This window comes from Zootoca vivipara, chromosome 1 (assembly GCF_963506605.1).
Source record: "Zootoca vivipara chromosome 1, rZooViv1.1, whole genome shotgun sequence".
NCBI lineage: Eukaryota > Metazoa > Chordata > Lepidosauria > Squamata > Lacertidae > Zootoca > Zootoca vivipara.
Window position 1 is genome coordinate 134,026,736 of NC_083276.1, and position 20,616 is coordinate 134,047,351.

The window sequence follows — 20,616 nt, forward strand, 5'->3', positions numbered from 1 at the left end:
AGGTGGCCACTTCAGGGAGGGGGGAGGTGAAATACAGGTGTCACCAGTGCAGAAATAAAAACCCAACTGCCGGTCTGGTCAGCTTTTATCTCTGGAAAGGGAGTTGCTATTTGCCTCAGCCCTGGTTGAAATACAGGCAACGTGGGAGTTACATTCCCAGGCACATTAGTGAAAGTGTGCAAAATTGAAAAAACCTGCAAAAAGCCCCACCCCACCCCACCCCACCCCCACCCCCCATTCTGCCCTTTTTGTGACGTTTCTGGGTTACTTCCAGGTTTGGTGTGATGCACGTATACACAGTCATGTACATTTTGAACGCACATAAAGGGGGACCACCTGTATATAGAAAAAGGAAATGCCAAACTGGAGCCAATCCTGCAGTGTAATTATTAGGGCAGCGGCTATGCTGGGACCTATTGTGTCTCCTCTCAGCACAAGGCAGCTGCATCCAATTGCAGAGCAGGATATTTGAAACAACACATATGCTGAGGCAAGTCCTCTTCATGAGTTACTTGAATGAAGGAAGAGAGTCCGCCACACATTCAGCCCCATCCCACTCCAAAGTTGTGTGGCTCCTCACACCATTGCCACCTTTATTATGATTTCTACAAGAGGTAATGTTGAGTCCCAGGCCATCACTCCACATTGGGAAGAGGGGGGAGGACTCTAAACAAGTACTTAAATTTAAAATTGTTAACAGTAAATGCACAGGTCCGCTCACTGTGCACACCTACTTCATGTGGTAAACCGTGCAGAGGGCTAAGCTATTGCTGCATGAATATGAAGTTCGCTTATAGGAAAACTACCACATTTTAAAACCAATTTTTTCCACCATTTGCAATGAGCATATTCAGTTGTACTAACCATGCAGATATTACTTTATTAGTTGCAGATACATAGTTAGACAAAGGCCTTGATTTACACAATTTGTTATAAATACCTTCATTCTAATTGCAATAGCGTAACAGTTGAGAGGAAGACTAACAATGAGTCAGGGGACATTTTGGGGAAGAGGGGGAAAACAAGACTGCAGTGCTTGGGAAAGCCTTCCAAGTATACAGGCTTAATGCAAGGAAGGAAAGAGCAACAGGGAGGGATGCAACAGATGCTGGGGACCTTCATGAGGCAAGATGTTCCACATAGCATCACCAACACCTGCTTTATGCAAAGTTCTGGAGAACTCAGAAGCTTGACAGATTTTTTGATAATTCCGTTGGTCTTAATAACGATAGATTTTAGAACATAAATGCAGTTTACCAAATGCAGTTTACCAAATGTATCTAGAGCAAAATTACAAAGAGACCAACTTTGTAGGCTTCAACTCTATTATATCCTAAAGGCAAAGGTATCCCTGACCATTAGGTCCAGTCACGGACGTCTCTGGGGTTGTGGTGCTCATTTCGCTTTACTGGCTGAGAGCTTCCAGGTCATGTGACCAGAACGACTAAGCCGCATCTGGCGAACCAAAGCAGCACACAGAAACACTGTTTACCTTCCCGCCAGAGTGGTACCTATTCATGCTTTCAAACTGCTAGGTGGGCAGGAGCAGGGACTGAGCAATGGGAGCTCACCCCGTCCAGGGATTCGAACTGCTGACCTTCCGATCAGCAAGCTCTAGGCTCTGTGGTTTAGACCACAGCACCACCTGCATCCCATCTATTATATCTTAAGAGGCTTCAACTCTATTATATTAGATACCCATATGATACAACTCTGCTCATTTTTCATCTTTACTTGTTAGCCATCTAAACATCCCCTTTATATTCTGGATATTTCATTGGACACTAGAGCCAGCTGTTATACAAAAACATAAATTAGCATGTGTTGTTGCACTGCAAGTCATTAATCAGTTGCAAGCATATGAGGACAGAAAGCAATAATTTTGTAATGGAGCTAAATTACGTTTTAGTATGAGGAGCACAGCCATATTTGAAGAAGGCAGTGGCAAAACTGAACTCAGAGAAGGGAGACTTCAAAATGGGCTGGTGTGTTTCATGACTCACTAGCTAGTGCTGCAGTTCAGCTGAATCTGACACTACTGTTATGTTCCCTCCCTCCTGCAAATCCAAGCCTCCTCCTCGTCTTAATTCCCTTCCTTTCTCCTTCCACTCTCTGGAAACTCAGGGACACAGCGGAAACTTAATAATAATTGCAAACTAGGTGATAATTGTCACCCTCTGATTCCTGGGCTCCCTCTCTTTTTTCCTTACATTTGTCCTCGAGTCTTAGTAAATGGTAACTACAATCCTTGCAAGATGAAATTAGCTTACTTTTTCCCAGCCTTCCTACTTCAGGGCTGCTTTCTTTTGAGAACAGTTCTTGCTCAAGCAACAGCCGTCTCCAATGGTGCAGTAACATTTCAAGGTAAGAAGATATTTTCACAGTGTGCTGCTTTCTCCTCTCTTATGCTTCCTGCCTTCTTACTATGTACATTGAAATGAAACAACTGAGTATCATTCAGTCCATGATCTGACGAAGCATCTGCCATGTTATTTCAGATCAGAGTTTGTGAGTCAACTTTTATGCTAACTTTTAAGTTTGTCTGACGTATACAAATATGAAAATCAGTATATGCACCACATTGGCAAGCAAGGGGTAGCGATCATACATATGTTTTTTGTCAGAGATTTTTTCCTGTGCTGAGTTGCAGTACAAGCCGAGCCTGTATGTACCAATAATACGGTGACTAATAAGGCATTATGGACGTCACCAGATTTTGCTAACTCTTTCAAAAATAACAAACTTTTATTCCTTCTTTGTTTTGAATAATTCGTTAAGGAATATCTGAGGATTATAGCCCCACTTTTTGATGAATAAAGAGCTGTAGGTAGTGTCTCCAGTGTAGTGAGCATTAAGTTTTGGAGATAAATAATCCAGCTAAAAATGAAATGAAAATAAATACTAAAAAAAATGGCCAGAAGAAGAAGAAAGCTGCAGAAGAAAACCAGAAAAGGAGGGTGCTTTATATGTACTTTTGACATAGCAGATATTCTGAATGTGATCGTCTTTTTATATTAGGAAGAGGAAGTAGTGGCTCATTTTACTGTCTCAGTTTCCCTCTAAAAGGAATTCTCTTGAGCAGAGTCTTTCAACTAAATATCAGCTGTGTTTATGTTTATGTGTATGTGTAGAGATATATGTGTGTACAGAATCACACCTGTGACATCCGTGTATTTGAGACGACGTGGGCACAGGGGCTTCTGTGAGGATCCTCTAACAAGGCAACTTCTGCTCTCCATTGGCAGGCAGCCCCCTCAGGCCCCCTGTGCAGATATTACCCTGAGAGCAGGGAGGTCAGGCATGGCGAGGGGAAGGGACCGAGATGCAATTTTGACCCCTTTCTCTACATGAAGAGTTGGCTCCTAGTGAGTTGCCATGTTGGGGGAGAAGCACAAGGTCCATTTCCTGTTTGGGTGTGAGGGCCTCTGCACTGTGGCCCACATGCCTTGTTTTATTTCTATATACTGAATCATTTAAATTAGTTTAATAATAATACAGAGCATTTGCGTAGCACTATTTAAAGAGTTTCATGTCTCTTATCCTGTGATAAGGTCCTTGGAAGGCCATTCCTTTCTTTTAACTCCATATTCAGAGGGTGGGGGTGGATGAGGCTATGCGAGAGCTTTGTGCCTCCGGCCACTAGCCAAGCTCCAAGCGGAGCAACAAAAGGCAACACGGGGGCTAATAATGTATTGGCAATATTTATGAAACACTATCAATTGTTTCTTAATTCCATATAATACATGCAAGAGGTCACGGACTAATAGAAGTCAAATAAATATTCCATCAACAGGAATGCTTAGAATGGGGTGTGACCCCAAAGAAACACTGAAGTTGAGGCAGAAAGCCTTTCCACAGTTCCTATCAATATCAGAGTTTGGTGGAGAATGAACTGGAGCCGGGTGGGGCTGGAAGCACAGCAGCAACAAACAGCAAACAGAACAGTTCTTCCAGGATAATGAACAGTTTCAATGATATTTCTTCATCAGCAAATTAATAGTCCCCAAAGGTACATAAAGTGATTGTGGATCAGCTCTCAAGAGTATAGTAGGCTGATCCAAGCAGAGGCCGGACCTCCTTGTCTGCAGCTTAGGCTACAGTCCCTACCAGTGAGTAAGGCCACTGCATTCAGTGCACCTTACTTCCAAGTAAACAGGCAGAGGATAGCACTCTTACACAGCAGTCCTAAGAGGCGATAGGGAGATATACAGCCTCTTGCCTGCCAGGATGGAACGTGAGGGCACCCCCCTCCTTTTCTGCCCCACATCCAGTCTGGCACCACAGGGGAGCCCAGGCCAGGCCCTTCTTCAGGATCTGGGGGATCCATGGCTGTCCGTGCTCCATCCCACCCCCATAACACACTGTTTGGGGGCCCTACATAGGCTGAAGCTTGGGGAAACACTGGGCAGAAGTTGCCATGCTTTCCACAGCTCCAGCAGGATCCCCCTCTGACAGTAGAGCAGGTGGAGGAAAGCAGGTGGAGACACCCAGGGATAGGACTACAGCTCTGGCTCCTCTGCTGGTCTGTTGTGGGCGTCTGGGCACTATAATGGTGCATCAGTAGTGGATTTATTCTGCTTTAGCTTGTTCTGTGATGCTGCCTAATACCACCACATTATTGCTGTCAAGAGGAGCACCGAAAGAAGGGCAAAAATCAACCTGAACATTTGTGGCCCAAAGCGATGGGATTTCAGCAGGAAGTTCCTAAATATGCACTGACTAGAAAGGAAGCTGTGGGACTGCCCCAACCCATCCTATTGCAGGCACAAACAGTATGGAAAGAAGGGTTTTGTATGACACCCCCACCCCCTGCATAGCGTCATGAACACAAATTGTCATGGATGCACAATAAAAAGGTTGTCTGGATGGGCTCTATGTCTTATAGGTACTACACTGCAATGCCATCCCCCCACCCCCAAAAAAACCCCTCTCAGGTGTACTTCATCAGAAAGTATTGCAGACTTTCTGGATAATCTTGTATTATAAAAAGTGTTCTTTTTAAACTTCTTCTTTCTGATTTTGAACAGATTGTCCTGTGGATCTGTTTTTCGTCTTGGATACCTCTGAGAGTGTTGCCTTAAGAGAAAAGCCTTTTGGTGCCTTGGTGGATCAAGTTAAAGAATTCACCAACCGATTCCTTGATAAGTTAACTGACAGGTAAATGTTGCATGAACTGCCCTGGTAATCCTACAACAAACATCTGACACGGTCTTTGGTCTCATTCTAAACATTCAAGGCACATTTTTACACAGTAAGAATAGTAACTTCATTTGAAAAAGCATGCATTTTATGTGGGTTTTATAATTTCTAATCATTGTTCAAAATCCCTGCTGCTGAATTTCAAATGGAGAGGAATGTTCTGCAGTCTCCTGCTCTAAACTGCAGGTGGTAGTGATATTCCTTTTTAACATTCCTGGTCTTGTTTTATGTTTGGGCAGACCAATGTCAGGGGAAGAAATGCTGCTTTCATATTTAAGTAGAGCTGAACTTGTTTTCCTTACCTTGCCTTTGTGCACCCTGATGATGTTTTTCTGTTGTGGTGATAAGTTGCATTTCCAGGTGGAGTGAAACCACTGGTGTTGGGGCCAAGGCAAGATAAAGTTGCAATAACTGCAGGACAACCAGCCATGATTTAAACAGGCCACAATTTTATTGATTACAGACGTTAGAAGGTTTGGGCGCAGGCATTTGGGGGGTGTATCCTGAATCAACTGGCCTGTCTGTCGTTTGATTATTTGGCAAGACTACCCAAAGTTAAGGATCGCCCTATGATGTATATCAAATCAGGACAACTCCCCCACCCATCATGATTTTTTGGGGTAGCATGACCTATCCACCTTCCCTCATCTGGGGTGTCCAGACAGATGCCCCTCCCTGGATCCCTTTAAGGGATCCCCATATCCTTTGGAGTGAGACCCCACCCCTTGGCCATTTAGACTAAGGACCCAGCCTTGGTCCCATCAACTTGTGACAATTACTGCGAGGCAGGCAAAAAACCCAGACAGGCCCAATTTGTCTGAAGGCAAATTCTTCCCTGGCCCCAAAGCTGGCGAATAAAGGTTTCCATAGCAAGGTCCTCTGAGGGAGCTGCCTATTGAGAAATAATATATAGAAGAAAAGAATAATATTGGAGAAAACTGGATATTGAAACCTGCTTAACCTAAATCATATATCCCAGTTTTACAGCAGCCCTTTAAAGTACGCTTCACGCAGAGTATACACAGTCAGAAGTTGACCTGGCTAAGAAAACACCACCAAGAGCGTAGGGAATTATCTCCCTTATATGAAACACCTTACTAGCTGCACACTTGTAAATGTATGCAGGTGAAAATATAAATGGTTGGGTTTCTTTAACTGAAATACAAACTGACTCTAAAGAGACTTTAAACTAAAGATAAATGCTTTCTCTCTTAGCAATGTTATCTACCCACTTTCCAAACCTCCCACAAAACTACCCAAGAATTAACAGCAAACTAGCATTAAAACTAAGCAACTCTCATACTAAGATTCAACTTGGAATCTCTTAAACTGAGAACAACAGAGAGTGATCTACTTAGAGATGAATCAAACTGAAAGATCTAACTAAAAGATACAGAAGGCTTTCTGGCAGAGCCCACGCCTGTGAGCAATTAACAGAAACACCGGCACCTGTTTCTCTTAAGCAGACGTATTTACATTAGACCAGCTCTAAAGTAACTTGACTATTCAAAAAAATCCAACACCCCCTCCCGGTCTATTGTCTAAATACTGAACATTCGCATCTCACTCATATTTTCCCAGATTTAGGTGCTTGCACAAATCACTATGTTTCTGAAAAGTTAGAGGCTTGGTTAGACCGTCAGCTATGTTATCTTCTGTAGGACAGTACTTTAACTGTATCAGACCTCTTTTAAATTGCTGGCAAACATTTTGGAAACGTATATCCATATGTTTTGTTCTGGATTTAAAATTTCCAGTCTTGGCCAAAGATATACAGGGTTGACAGTCTTCCCAGACCGTAATAGGTAACTCACACGTTCCTTGAACATCATTAACCAATCTAATTTAATATTCTAGCTCTCTACATAATTCCGAAAGAGCACAAAACTCAGCTTTGGTAGAAGACAATGTTACGGTATCAGACCCTGCTTCCTCGATTTCCACCCTATTAAGGAGTCTCCAAATTTGATGACCAAACCGGACACTGATTTTCAGTCTGGCAAGTTTGACCAGTCACTATCAACAAAACAACTAATTAGTTCAGTTCCAGAAGATGATAGCTTTAGGCAAAAATCTTTGGTTCCTTTTAAATAACGGAAAGTACACTTTACTCCAACCCAATCATGTTTCTTTGGTTCAGAAAGTGATCTACTGAGTATACCAACTGCATAAGCTAAATCCGGCCTACTCCAAACGGATAAATATAATAAGCTTCCTATAGCAGACTGATATAAGTCAGGACTTTCAAACTTTCCATCATTTTCAGATCGAGCACTTTTTATAAAATCTACTTCCATGGGTGTCCGAACACTTTTACACTCAGACATATTAAATCTTTGTAGTAGTAGCTCAATTTTACTTGTTTGATTTAACAGAAAACTTCCTTCCTCACTTCTTGTGATTTGTACTCCTAGGTACTCATGTATTTCCCCTAGGTTTTTTAATCTTAAAGTGTTATTGTAGCTGTTTTGAAAAAACCTGAATTTGGGCTTCAGTTTCAGCTACGTAAATCATATCATCAACAAAAACTAAAACTAGTTCTTTTCTATTATTTGAACCTCTTACATACAAACAATTGTCGGCCACACAACCTTTAAATCCCAAGCTTGCAAGCACATTATTTAGAAAAATATTCCAATCTCTAGCGGATTGTTTTAGGCCGTAAATGGACTTATGCAACCGGTAAACTTGTCCAGGTTTTCCTTCTTTAAACCCTAAAGGTTGTTGCATATAAATTTCTTCTTCCAATGGTGAATTTAAATAGGCTGGTCAACATCAAAATGGTTGACCTTTAGACCTCTTTGTGCTGCATAGACTAACAGCATTCTCATCGTTTCACTCCTATCTGTGGGAGAGTATACAGCCGTGTAATGGATGCCTGGCTTCTGCGTAAACCCTCTCGCCACTAAACGTGCTTTACATTGTGCTTCTCCTGTGGCAGACCTCTTAACTCTATAGACCCATCTGCACCCTACTGCCTCCTTGCCTTCCAGCAGTGATGTGACAGAATATACTCCAAGGTCTTTAAGAGACTTCATTTCTTTTTTCCATTGCCTTTTGCCACATATCTTTCTCTTGTTTGGGTAAACTTAATACATCATGATAACATTCTGGTTCACAGGTGACACAACAAACTCTTACACTCGTGGCACCAAAACTATCAGGTGGTTTCCCTTTCGTTGTCCTTTTGGACCGTCTAGGTAAATCAGGAATTTCTTCCTCCTCCACTTTTACATCACTTTCAAGTGAAGATTAATGCTCTAACTCAGGCATCCCGAAACTGCGCCCCCCCAGATGTTTTGGCCTACAACTCCCATGATCTCTAGCTAACAGGACCAGTGGTCAGGGATGATGGGAATTGTAGTCCAAAACATCTGGAGGGCCGAAGTCTGGGAATGCCTGCTCTAACTGATCAACAGCACCATCATCTGACTCTGTATCACCCTCTCTGTCAGATTTAGGGTGTTCCCTCTTCTTAGGGTAAGCTGTAACATTTTTATTTAATAACAGAATATCAGGATTTCCTTTTTTAAAAAATAGTTTTTATTTATTTCAATTATTAAAATCATACATACACATGTACAACATTACTTTCCATTTACAAAGAAAAATGAAGAAATATGTAATAAGACAAAGAAAAAAAACACGGGACAAAAGAAAAAAGAAAAAAAGAACAGAAAAAAATTAAATATTAAGAAAATATAAAAAGCAAGATAGACTAACACATAAAGCAACAATGACCTTCCAATCATATCTTATGTAATTTATATAACTTCCTTTTATTATCCACAAAAGACTCTCTGTTTCCCTCCTTTTAACATTTTGACTTGGTTCGGCTCTGATCTGCTTTGGGGTTTGGTTATTTAATTGTTTTTATTAAACAATTTTGTAGATAAAAAAGAGAGAGGAGGGTTCGCCATGCCTGAGTTAAAGCTATACTATGAGGCAGCTTGCCTTGTATGGATCAAGGATTGGATTACGTTACAAAATACGGATTTGTTAGACCTTGAGGGATATACAAATAGATTCGGCTGGCATGCCTATCTGTGCTATAACAAAATCCATACTGGCTTTAAAAGTCATGTATTTAGGGGTCCAATTTTGGAAGTATGGAACCGTAATAAAGCTCTATTAGAAAGGAAAACACCATGGTGGGTTGCTCCCTTAAATGTCTTAGCTATACGAAAAGTGAACATGGATAGGAAAGGAATTATGTATGAGGATATTGTTGTAAAAACGAAAGATGATTTTAAATTAAAAATTTATGACCAGATTAAGGATAAATTCGCCGGTTGGCTACAATATTATCAAGTTAATGATTTATTTAATAAGGACAGGAGAGAAATTGGTTTTGAGGCAAAAAAGTCAAAATTTCAAATCGAATTATTGGAAAATAGTCAAAAATTATTATCAAAAATGTACAATTTACTACTGGATTGGTACACGTTGGATGAGTTGACAAAGGATTGTATGATCAAATGGGCGAGAGATTTCGGGCATAATATACCCACGGATAGCTGGACCAAACTATGGAGAGAACATCTAAATTTTACGGCATGTACTATTCTTAAAGAAAATGTAATGAAGTTAGTACACCGTTGGTACCTAACACCAGTAAAATTATCCAAAATGTATAGAAATCAAAATAAATGGTGTTGGAAATGCGAAACATCGGTGGGAGAATTTTACCACATGTGGTGGGAGTGCAAAAAGGTTAAAAAAATTTGGGATTTGGTTTACAATGAATTAAAGAAAATTCTGAGATACACCTTTCCCAAAAAGCCGGAGATCTTTCTGTTGGGATTTTTAGACAAAGAAATAGCAAAAACTGACAAAAATTTCTTTTTGTACGCCACTACTGCGGCGAGAATTCTAATAGCCCAGAAATGGAAAATTAACGAAATGCCATCAATTACTGAGTGGCAGTCGAAACTTCTGGAATATGGAATGGCCGTACTCACCAACAGAATCCGGGAACAGGATGAAGGAAAACTCAAATTGCAATGGAGTAAATTTGTTGAATATGCAAAAATTAATTATAAAGGTATGAAAACGTTAGTGGTAATAACATAACTCCCACAATGATACATATATAATGAATTAAATAATACGATATGAGATTGAAATAACTTACCATCTGCTGGAAGGAAGGAAGTCGCGCTGTCGATCTTGATGTATATAATGTTTTTTTTTTTGATATATTAATTTTGTTGGAAAATCAATAAAAATTTATTATTAAAAAAAAAAGACTCTCTGTTTCCCTCCTTTTAACATTTTGACTTGGTTCGGCTCTGATCTGCTTTGGGGTTTGGTTATTTAATTGTTTTTATGTACTCGTCAAAAATCCTCCATTCCTGTTTTGTTTTTTGTTCTGTTTGTCCTCTGATTCTCCCAGTAACTCTAGCTAGCTGTGAATATTCTTTCATTAGTACTTGCCAATCTGTTATGCTAGGGGTGTTCTTACTTTTCCAGTTTCTCGCGATCAACACTCTCGCGGCTACAATACCGTACATGAGCAGTGTTTTATATTTAATAGGAACATTTCTGGTTTTTTCGTAATCTTACATTTCAACATTTTCTTTAACTCTTCATAAATGTTCTCCCAGTATGTACTTATCTCTGCACATTTCCACCACATGTGCATTTGAGTTCCTATTTCTTTATCGCACCTCCAACATTTAGGTGACATATTTCTATACATTTTGGCCAGCTTTTCAGGTGTCTGATACCACCTATACATCATTTTAAAGATGTTTTCCCGCAAGTTGTAACACGCGGTGAATTTTAGATCTTTTTTCCACAGCCTCTCCCACTGTTCCATGAGCACATTGTGGAAATATCAGGATTTCCATGCAGGTGTGCCCAACCATTCTGTTCGCACAATTCTGCGCTTCTACTAACAATTACCCATGTTTGGTCTTTACCAGGATTAATAAATCTCCATCCTTTAGTTAGACTTTGATATCCACAAAAGCGCATTTTTGGGGATTTGGGTTCTCCTTTTCGCCTCTGCGCACGTGGGATTAAGACCCAGGCTTCACAACCAAAAACTTTAAAATGATCAACTGGAGGTTTCTTTCCATATAACAGAAAATATGGGGTGTTGTGAACTGAATAATTAAATAGTCTATTCTGGATATAATTTGCACATGAAATTGCTTCCCCCCAAAACTGTTGTGGAAGCTGGGAGTCAAATAACATGGCTTCCATCATTTCCTGAATATATCTATTTTTCCGTTCAGCTACACCGTTCTCTTGTGGTGAGCAAGGATTTGTTGTCCTGTGACAAATGCCTTTTCCTCTAAGCCATGCTTGAAAACTGCCACTCATATATTCTCCTCCTCTGTCACTTTGCACTTTACAAACTTTAAAGGAATATTGTCTCTCCACAAATTTCACCCAATTCTTAATCACCTCAGCTGTTTCACTTTTCTGTTTAAGGAGATATGCCCAACAAAATCTTGTTTTATCGTCAATAATTGTGAGCACATATTTAGCGCCTCCTATTCTGGGTTTTACCATAGGACCACATAAATCAGTATGGACCAGTTGGAATGGCTTATCACTTTTTCTAGTACTTTCTGGATATGAACATGAATGCACCTTCGCCGCCTTACAGGCTCTGCATTCCAGATACTTTCCACAAGCCTCTAATTTACACCCAGTAGCAAAAGACTCCCAACTTTTTAACATTTGCCCAATTCGAATGGCCCACGCGTCTATGCCATAAATGGGCACATTTCTGGTGCTGGGGAGTGTTGGCACACTTGGCTTGAACCTTACATGGGTGGTTAACAAAAGCTGTATCAACTAAAACATACAACCCATTCACTAATGTAGCATACACCTTGGCCTCTTTTTAAATTTGGCAATAGTCTTTTCTGAACACTACCTCAAAACCAGCTTCTGATAAACAGGATACTGACATTAAATTATTTTCTAAACCTGTAACACAATAAACCTCAAGGTTTGTACTTAGACACTGTACAAATGTGTAACCATGAGCTGTTATTGCTTTCTTCCCTCCATCTGCTAGACAGACATATGATTTGTCAAGTTTAGCTTTCTTACTAATACAAGCAGGTGAATTAACTAAATGTCTGGTTGAGGCCGAGTCAATAACCCATGACTGTGAACCAACCCCCTCAGAGTCTGCTACTTTGGCAACAACAAACTGAGATTTGATTTTCTTCTTTCCAGACAACCTCTTTTTCTTTTTCTGACTTCCATGTGAACTAGCTCCTCTTTCAGGATGAAGGCAGTCACGAATTAAATGTGTGGGGTCTTGGCATTGATAGCATCTACGCACGCTAAATGCCTTCTCATCCCCCTCACAACTTGAGCCTGTGGAAACTCCAACAACTCTTGACTGAGGGCGTAGAACCCCTTTAGAACCTTCTTCTCTTTGTCTGGAACGTCTTTCTTGTTCAGTAACGAGCCTCCCATAGACATATCCCATCCTGCCTAGGCATAGACTCAAGTGTTTGAACAAGATTGTCCCAAGAAGGGTCCAGAGAACTAAGAGTAATGTAAGCTCTGTTTTCATCATCTATCTCAAGGCCTACTGTCTGCAATTCTGCAAAAAGTGCAGTCAGCTTCTGTAAATGCTTCTTCACACATTGTCCTGGAGCAAGCTTTGTGTTATACAAAACACGCGTTAGCCCAATTCTGCTACCAGCAGTTTGTCTAACATAAATATCCCTTAATGCCACCCAAATTTTGTTTGCTGTAACTAAATTTTGAACATGTGGTAGTTGGGAGTTCTCAATACTCAAAATGAGAGTGGAACTGGCTATCTCATCTTGCCTAAGTTCCTCATCTTTGGGATCATCATTAAGTGGGTTTTCAACTATTGTCCATAGATCTTGTCTCTTTAAATATGCTTTGGCTTTCAGGCACCACTGTGCATAGTTTTTGTCATTGAGTCTCTCAAAAAGAATTCCTTGAGAAAATGCCCCCTCTGCCATCGTAGGAGTACACACTGCTTACTCACAGCCCTGGTTTAAATTACTCAGTGTTCCCTGCTTTTCAGCAGCCTCCTATCTAACCAAGTAGCTCAGGGCTTTCTCAGGTTTCAGCTTTCTCACAGCTGCAGTAATTACTATGCAAACAGCCACAGCCTCAGCCTTCCACTTTCTCTGTGGGAATATAGTTTCCTTTTTCTCTGGGATGTCTTAGCTCAAGTCTTAGCCACAAACTTCTATAAGCCCAGGTCCCAAACCTAGTTTCATAATTTAGGTCCTAAACCTGGGCCCAATAACCTATTGAGAAATAATATATATAAGAATAATATTGGAGAAAACTGGATATTGAAACCTGCTTAACCTAAATCATATATCCCAGTTTTACAGCGGCCCTTTAAAGTACGCTTCACAGAGTATACACAGTCAGAAGTTGACCTGGCTAATAAAACACTACCAAGAGCGTAGGGAATTATCTCCCTTATATGAAACCCCTTACTAGCTGCACACTTGTAAAAGTATGCAGATGAAAATATAAACTGTTGGGTTTCTTTAACTGAAAAACAAACTGACTCTAAAGAGACTTTAAACTAAAGAAAAATGCTTTCTTTCTTAGCAATGTTATCTACCCACATTCCAACCTTTAGCCCATTCCAAACCTCCCACAAACTCCCACATAACTCCCATTAAACTACCCGAGAATTAACAGCAAATTAGCATTATAACTAAGCAACTCTCATACTAAGATTAAACTAAGGAATCTCTTAAACTGCGAGTCTCTCTTACTAAGATTCAACTTGGAATCTCTTAAACTGAGAACAACTGAGAGAGTGATCTACTAAGAGATGAATCAAACTGAAAGATCTGACTAAGAGATACACAAGGAGCAGAGCCCACGCCTTTGAGCAATTAACAGAAACACCGGCACCTGTTTCCCTTAAACAGACAGTATTTACATTAGACCGGCTCTAAAGTAACTTGACTATTCAAAAAACCCAACACTGCCTGCTTACCCTTGGGCAGCCCTACCACATAAAGAGCAGGGTGGACGGGCAGGGAAACCACAAACAACTGAGCTGCGGCCTGGGTGCCCTGGGCTTCTATAGCCAGAGAGCGGACAAGAGGGACAAAGTCTTCCCTCTGGCCAGTTCCCCAAACCATGTCCCATGGCTTCAACTGTGGCTGAGCCCTAGCAGCCAGTGGGCCGGAGGCGGGGAGGAAGATGTGACATCTTTCCCCAGCTGCACCAGAGCCAGGCAGCCGTCCCCACTTGATGCAGCTGCGCCAGAGCTCAACTTCTGCTCCACTTATGGAGAAAGCTAAACGTCTGTGTCACGCTGCTATTTAACAGCATAGGAAAAGGAACAAAGATTACTAAGACAGCAAGATGACCAAGACAAATGTGGTAGAAATATCAGGTCAGGTTGTTGTTGTTTTTAAATCTAGCTTTTGTTGTTTATCTGAATCAGAGCTGATTTGTTATGAGAGTAGATACGCAAAACACACTTTCTCCCCTCGTGCTACAGCAGTATCCTTGAGGTGTCAGGGGAATTATTGGGTTGTTTTTATTTTGATTATGTATTTTGTGGTTTTATATTTTGATTTTATTCTGTGAACCACCCTGAGATCTCTGGGTATAGGGCGGCATATAAATTCAACAACAACAACCCCACACCTGCAAGCAGCAGTCTTATGTGCCTCATAGCAAGAGACAGAATCATGCAGCCTCTCATTTCTGGTGTGTGAGTCAACAGCAGCAGCAGCAATAACAGGAAGGAAGGAAGGAAGGAAGGAAGGAAGGAAGGAAGGAAGGAAGGAAGGAGGGAGACGGCAGCAGACACCATTCATCCATCCTGCTCCCAGGGCATCCTGGCACACAGGGGCAGCCCATCCGGTTTTGCCACCTGAGGCAAAATGGGAAGGTGCTTTCCCCCTGCAAGATCTTGGGGTGGATCTGCGAGCCACTTCCCCTCCTCCTTGCTTCTCTGGTGGCAGGAGGAGGCTGCCTCAGTCCACCTCACGGACCAGCTGGTACAGGATGCTGTGGGGAGCTTTCACAGGTGTACATTGTGACATATGTCTATTTATACGTTATAAACAGATAGAAATAAAAAAAATATGCAAGGGGCACCAAAGCTAAGGAAGTGGTTCTCTTTCTTTATAGATACTATCGATGTGACCGGAATCTTGTGTGGAATGCAGGAGCCTTGCATTACAGCGATGAAGTGCAGCTGATCAAGGCGCTCAGCCGGATGCCTGCAGGGAGAACAGACCTGAAGAACAGGGTGTCCTCTGTGGTTTCTATTGGGAAAGGAACCTACACAGACTGTGCCATCAAAAGAGGGATTGAAGAGCTGCTCATCGGGTAAGTGGGAATAGTAATTTTCTCATTCCATCAATGGAGGAAGGGAAAAGTGGGAGGAAGAAGGGATACCTGGGCAGCTTTTAATAAGAAGCACTCAGGTAAATTTATTGCACCATGGGGAAGCAGCTGTCACACAAGTGTGCCTGTGTGTGTGTGTGTGTGTGTGCGCGCGCGCGCAGCGCCGTTGCTAGGGCTTTTTGCGCCCTAGGCTAAATCACCTTCTGGCGCCTCCCCCCAGCACATGCGTCATGACGCGTGCACAACGCCCCTGCATCCCCTCCATAGGCGGGAGGGCGCTGAGCTCTCATTTTGGCTCGCGCGCCTCCCGCCTATGGAGGGGACGCTGTGAGCTCTTCAGCAGCAGCGGCAGCAACCGCGCCCATAGCTGAAGGCTTCAGCTACGGGTGCTGCCGCCACCACCGCTCGCTCGTTGCTCCCGACGCTGGCGGCAGCACAGGCGGGCGGCGGGCAGGCTCGACAGCGCCCCCTCCATTTCGGCGCTCTAGGCCATGGCCTAGTTTGCCTAAATGGAGGCGCCGGCCCTGTGTGTCTGTGTGTACAGGGCTGGTGAGAGGGCAGCAAGGGACATTTGGCTTGGCCCTTAAGTTCAAAGGGAGGCTCATTAATTATTTGGCATTTGATAAGTTTCACAACTTGTTTTTATGCACATTGGACCAACATGTGACAGTTTGGAACTGCAAAGTTAAGCTGCTCTAAGAAATGCTGTTTGGTAACATACATTTTTGGGGTTAAGTGATATAGCTTTAATTGTATGAAAGAGTTTAAAATGTTTATGACTTGGTTCAATGCATCTCTCCCTACACATTGGCTGTGGCATAAACCCCTCCACTCTTCTTTACTAAGAACTCTGCGGCTGGAGGTGGGTGTGAACCAAAGTGGTGGCTTGGAGTCAGGTTTATCTGCCCTTTGCTCTCATCTCTTCTTTTCTTTTTTGAGGGGGGGGGGAGGGGGAAATCCAGCCTATTTTGTTGCCCAGAAGGCCTTTTGAAGAGGAGGGGAGCAGTGCATTCCTAACCTTGTCTACTCAGAATTAAGTTCTATTAAGTTGGGTGGAGCTTACTCCCAGGTACTTGGGGTAAGGAACACAGCCTAAATATGTCGGAGTCTGAGGCAATTCCACTGTGCAGCTCTCTCCCATTCAGTCTGTGTTTTTAGTTCTCAGGCTTTCTGTCATGTGTCTTTCTTGGTCTGACGTGGAAGCAGGGAAAGAAGCAGCTTTTGGTGGCTGAATGGGAGAACTTGCCTTGTGCTTGTGTGTTCACTCATCATTTTCAATTTTCATCATGAGTAGGGGCTTCCAATGTTGAAAGTGGCCTGGGCCTCTCTGGACTCTGAGAGGACCTGTGTGTGTGTTTATGTGGGGGGGGGATTTTTTTCCCCCTCTAACAAAAAAAGTCAGTTTGACGCTAGAACAAAACGTATTCATTATTTACTTTGAAGTGTTTATTTAAGTTGTAGAATTTGCACTTTCTGATCACAATAGTCGTAGTTAGATTTATTATTGCTTGTTTATTTCCTTCATTATTTACATTTATCCCTCATTTTGTAGGGTGTTGAGCGCACATAACAAAATCATAAAATATTTAATTTAAACATCATTACAAATTGCATCTAATCAATAAAAACAGTTCAATCACAGTGTCAAAAATTGTGAGACTCAACTCATTTACAGACCTCCCCCAAATGCCCGTGTGAACAAATGTGCTTTGGGTATGTTTAGCCTGGAAAAGAGGAGACTGAGAAGAGATAAGAGATCCATCTTCAAATACAGTATCTCAAAGGCTGTCACATGGAAAAAGGAGCAAGCTTCTTTTCTCCTGCTCTGGAGGGTAGGACCTGAACCAATGGTTTAAAATAAAAAGAAAGGAGATGCTGAATAAATATATGGAAAAACTGTCAGTGGAACAGTCTCCTCAGGGAGGTTGTGGACTCTCCTTCCTTGGAGGTTGAGAATGAGGGTGGAGCTACACACTGGGGGGGGGCAGAATGCTATAAATAAGTCAGAAATTAAATTGTTATAACAAAAGAAAAAACGGCTATGGAAAATCACTTAGATATTTTTTTTGCTCTCTGGTGCCATCTGGTGTTGCATGTTTATAACACATTCAAAATGCTGTTTCTTGACTAATGTAGCTGAGTCCTGAGCTGAGATTCCTGCCTTGCAGGGGGTTGAACTGCATGACCCTTGGGGTCCCTTCCAACTCTACAATTATATGATTCTATGAAAATGTGTTTTGTTATGTTTCTAGAATATTGCTGGTTGAGTAGGGTGCATTGGCAAATACAAACCTATATATCTTTGTTTAATTAGACATTACAATTGGAACAGCAGGTGCCTATGCCAGTGCAAGCGTTCAGGACTGATGCTTCGGAGTCAGTATGACGGCACTAGTGGGTTTGCTTTCTTCCCCCTGCAGAGGATCTCATAAGCATGAGAATAAATACCTGATTGTGGTGACAGATGGACACCCCTTGGAAGGCTACAAAGAGCCCTGTGGTGGATTGGAAGATGCTGCAGCTGAAGCGAAACATCTGGGGATCAAAGTGTTCTCCATTGCCATATCTCCAGACCATCTGGTATGAAATGCACACACACGGATGCTATTAGAGCAATTGCTGCCCATAAATAGAGAGAATCAAAGCAGAAACAGGATATTACTTAGTAGATCTGGTTGATCCTTTGGCTCCCAACATCCCTACCATGACCTGGAAGATAGGCAAAAGGCCTCTCTCTAAACCTTGGATTTTAATAATCTCTGAGGCATTGCTAGATCTCCATGGAAATACAGTATTTCCTGAAATTATTCTGTTCTACCACAGATGCCAGGGCTAAGGAGAGGAAGAAAGTTAAGTCCACAATTCCACACCCATTTCCTCTCTCCACCAATTTGTATGTGTGAAAAGGCTTTATTAGAGGTCATTTTTGTCTGCTCTATAAATCACGGTGAAATGCAGGCAAGAAAAAGTGACAGCTACATAAGGTTTACCCCACAGGTTTTGTGAGTCAAAACCAGCAACTACTACTAAGAAGTTATGGACAAGTATCAAGCCTTGAATTTTCTTGAATTTTGAACTTTCTGCACTGGCAGCAATCAGCCAGTCTTTAGGGCTGTGTGGCATCATCTCCTCTTCGGGTTAGGAAACCATGAGTAAAGTCTCAGTGTGTCCAGATCTAGAAGAAGAGTGAGTCAAAACCTTCCTGCTAGATAGTCCTAGAAAATGCTCTTCATCTCAACTATGATTTGAAGTTTTAGTTCACCTCAAGGTTGAAATCTGGCTCCCTGAAGGAACATAATTTTCTCAAAGAGCTCCACATCACCCCATCAGATCGCAGCAGCTGCCAAACATTACTGTCAGAATTTTGTTTACAGTCAGCTTCAGTGGACATGCTCAAGTGCCCCCCATTAATAAATTCCTCCAGTTTCCCTGTAAATTATTTTGCCAAAAAGTAAAGAATCAGTTTCAACAAACTTTGCCCACATCCAAGAGAATGGGTGGCGCTGTGGGTTAAACCACTGAGCCTAGGGCTTGCCGATCAGAAGGTCGATGGTTTGAATCCCTGTGACGGGGTGAGCTCCCGTTGCTCAGTCCCAGCTCCTGCCAACCTAGCAGTTCGAAAGAACGTCAAAGTGCAAGTAGATAAATAGGTACCACTCCAGCGGGAAGGTAAACGACGTTTCCATGTGCTGCTCTGGTCCTCCAGAAGCGGCTTTGTCATGCTAGCCACATGACCCGGAAGCTGTCTGCGGACAAAACGCCGGCTCCCTCGGCCTATAGAGCGAGATGAGCGCCGCAACCCCAGAGTCAGTCACGACTGGACCTAACGGTCAGGGGCCCCTTTACCTTTACCTTTAAGAGAAAATAATTCATTTAAAATGCATTATATTTAATGTACATTTTGTCTGCAGTATTCCTGCAGTTTATGTCATGAAAGCAAGGCTCTTGACTATAGGTAGGGTTGGCAGATGGTGCCTAAACAGCGTTCATCCAGCATTTCTGGCTCTTGGGTCCTTCCAATGCAACTTAGAAAAGAATAGCAATCCAATGGTGCCTGCCCAGCCAGCTCCCCTGTATGGTTTGTAGGTAGCTATAACCAGCCTACTCTTAGAGAACGACTTTTAGAGGTTGTGATTGCATTGCAAGCTTCATGTAACTACAGTTATCTCCTAGCTTTCTGTAGCAAATTTATTCATTGCAGTGCCATCCAATGACCAGAATTACATTAGTTCCGCAGCCCCAAGGAACTTAGATTTGAGTGAGAAAGTAGCAATCCTTTCAAATCCCCTGGTTTCTCATTTGGGCCCGTGTGCTTCCTTGGTCCTAGGAATCTCGGCTGGGTGTGATTGCCACAGACCATTCCTATCGTGAGAATTTCACAGCAACTGGACGTCAAGCACGTGATATTGACAGCACAATTGACAAAATCACTGCTAGAATTGTAGGTATCTGTCTTACCTCCCTGTTTGTTCTGAGTCAAATACATTGAACCATCTTGTGCCTCATATGACTTCTTTGTTGTTTATTTATTTCAGACAGAGACAGTGGAGCAAGAGGTAAGCTGTTTCCCACCGAAGGAATAATTTCTGACTTTCAAAATTTCCCTGTATGTTTTGATCATTTATTCTCCAGTAGAACTTCGGTTTACAGGGCAAGTATAAACCTGAGACCCAGGATTCTCTTTTTCCTTTGCCTGTGTGTCAGAAAAAGGAACTTACTTAGTTCACAGAATATATGCCATTCCATATCTACCATTCATAATCTCCTGTCCACATCACAGAGGAAGATGTAGCACTGCAGCAGCTGGGCTAGAGGCCTGCTGAAAAGAAATTGTGACCCTGTGCTCCTCCCCTGGTCCTCCTCCTGCTGTGCTGACATGGGCTAAGCCATGCTTTGCCTTAGCTTGTTGACCAAAAACCTGCTTACAGCTTGTGGTTTGTCTGGAGCAAGACAAAGCATGAGCTGTAGTTTGGACAACACATTAAGCCAAACAATGGCTTACTTCTCAGCAGCAGGAGAACCAGGGAAGGAGGCCAGTGGCCACTATCTCCTCCCTGGGAAGCCGCCTGCTTG

At 42.3% G+C, this 20,616-nt stretch overlaps 1 protein-coding gene across 1 annotated transcript in view; it reads left to right on the forward strand.

The window, feature by feature from the left end:
- The first annotated feature begins 1,962 nt into the window (after positions 1-1,962).
- COL6A1 (collagen type VI alpha 1 chain) overlaps positions 1,963-20,616 on the forward strand; it is a 58,815-nt gene continuing 40,161 nt past the window's right edge. The window contains exons 1-6 of the mRNA XM_035139522.2: positions 1,963-2,364; positions 5,028-5,157; positions 15,325-15,525; positions 17,964-18,123; positions 19,871-19,984; positions 20,079-20,099. Of these exons, the coding sequence (XP_034995413.1) occupies positions 2,256-2,364; positions 5,028-5,157; positions 15,325-15,525; positions 17,964-18,123; positions 19,871-19,984; positions 20,079-20,099 (735 nt within the window). The 5' untranslated portion in view covers positions 1,963-2,255. The remainder of the gene's footprint in view (positions 2,365-5,027; positions 5,158-15,324; positions 15,526-17,963; positions 18,124-19,870; positions 19,985-20,078; positions 20,100-20,616) is intronic.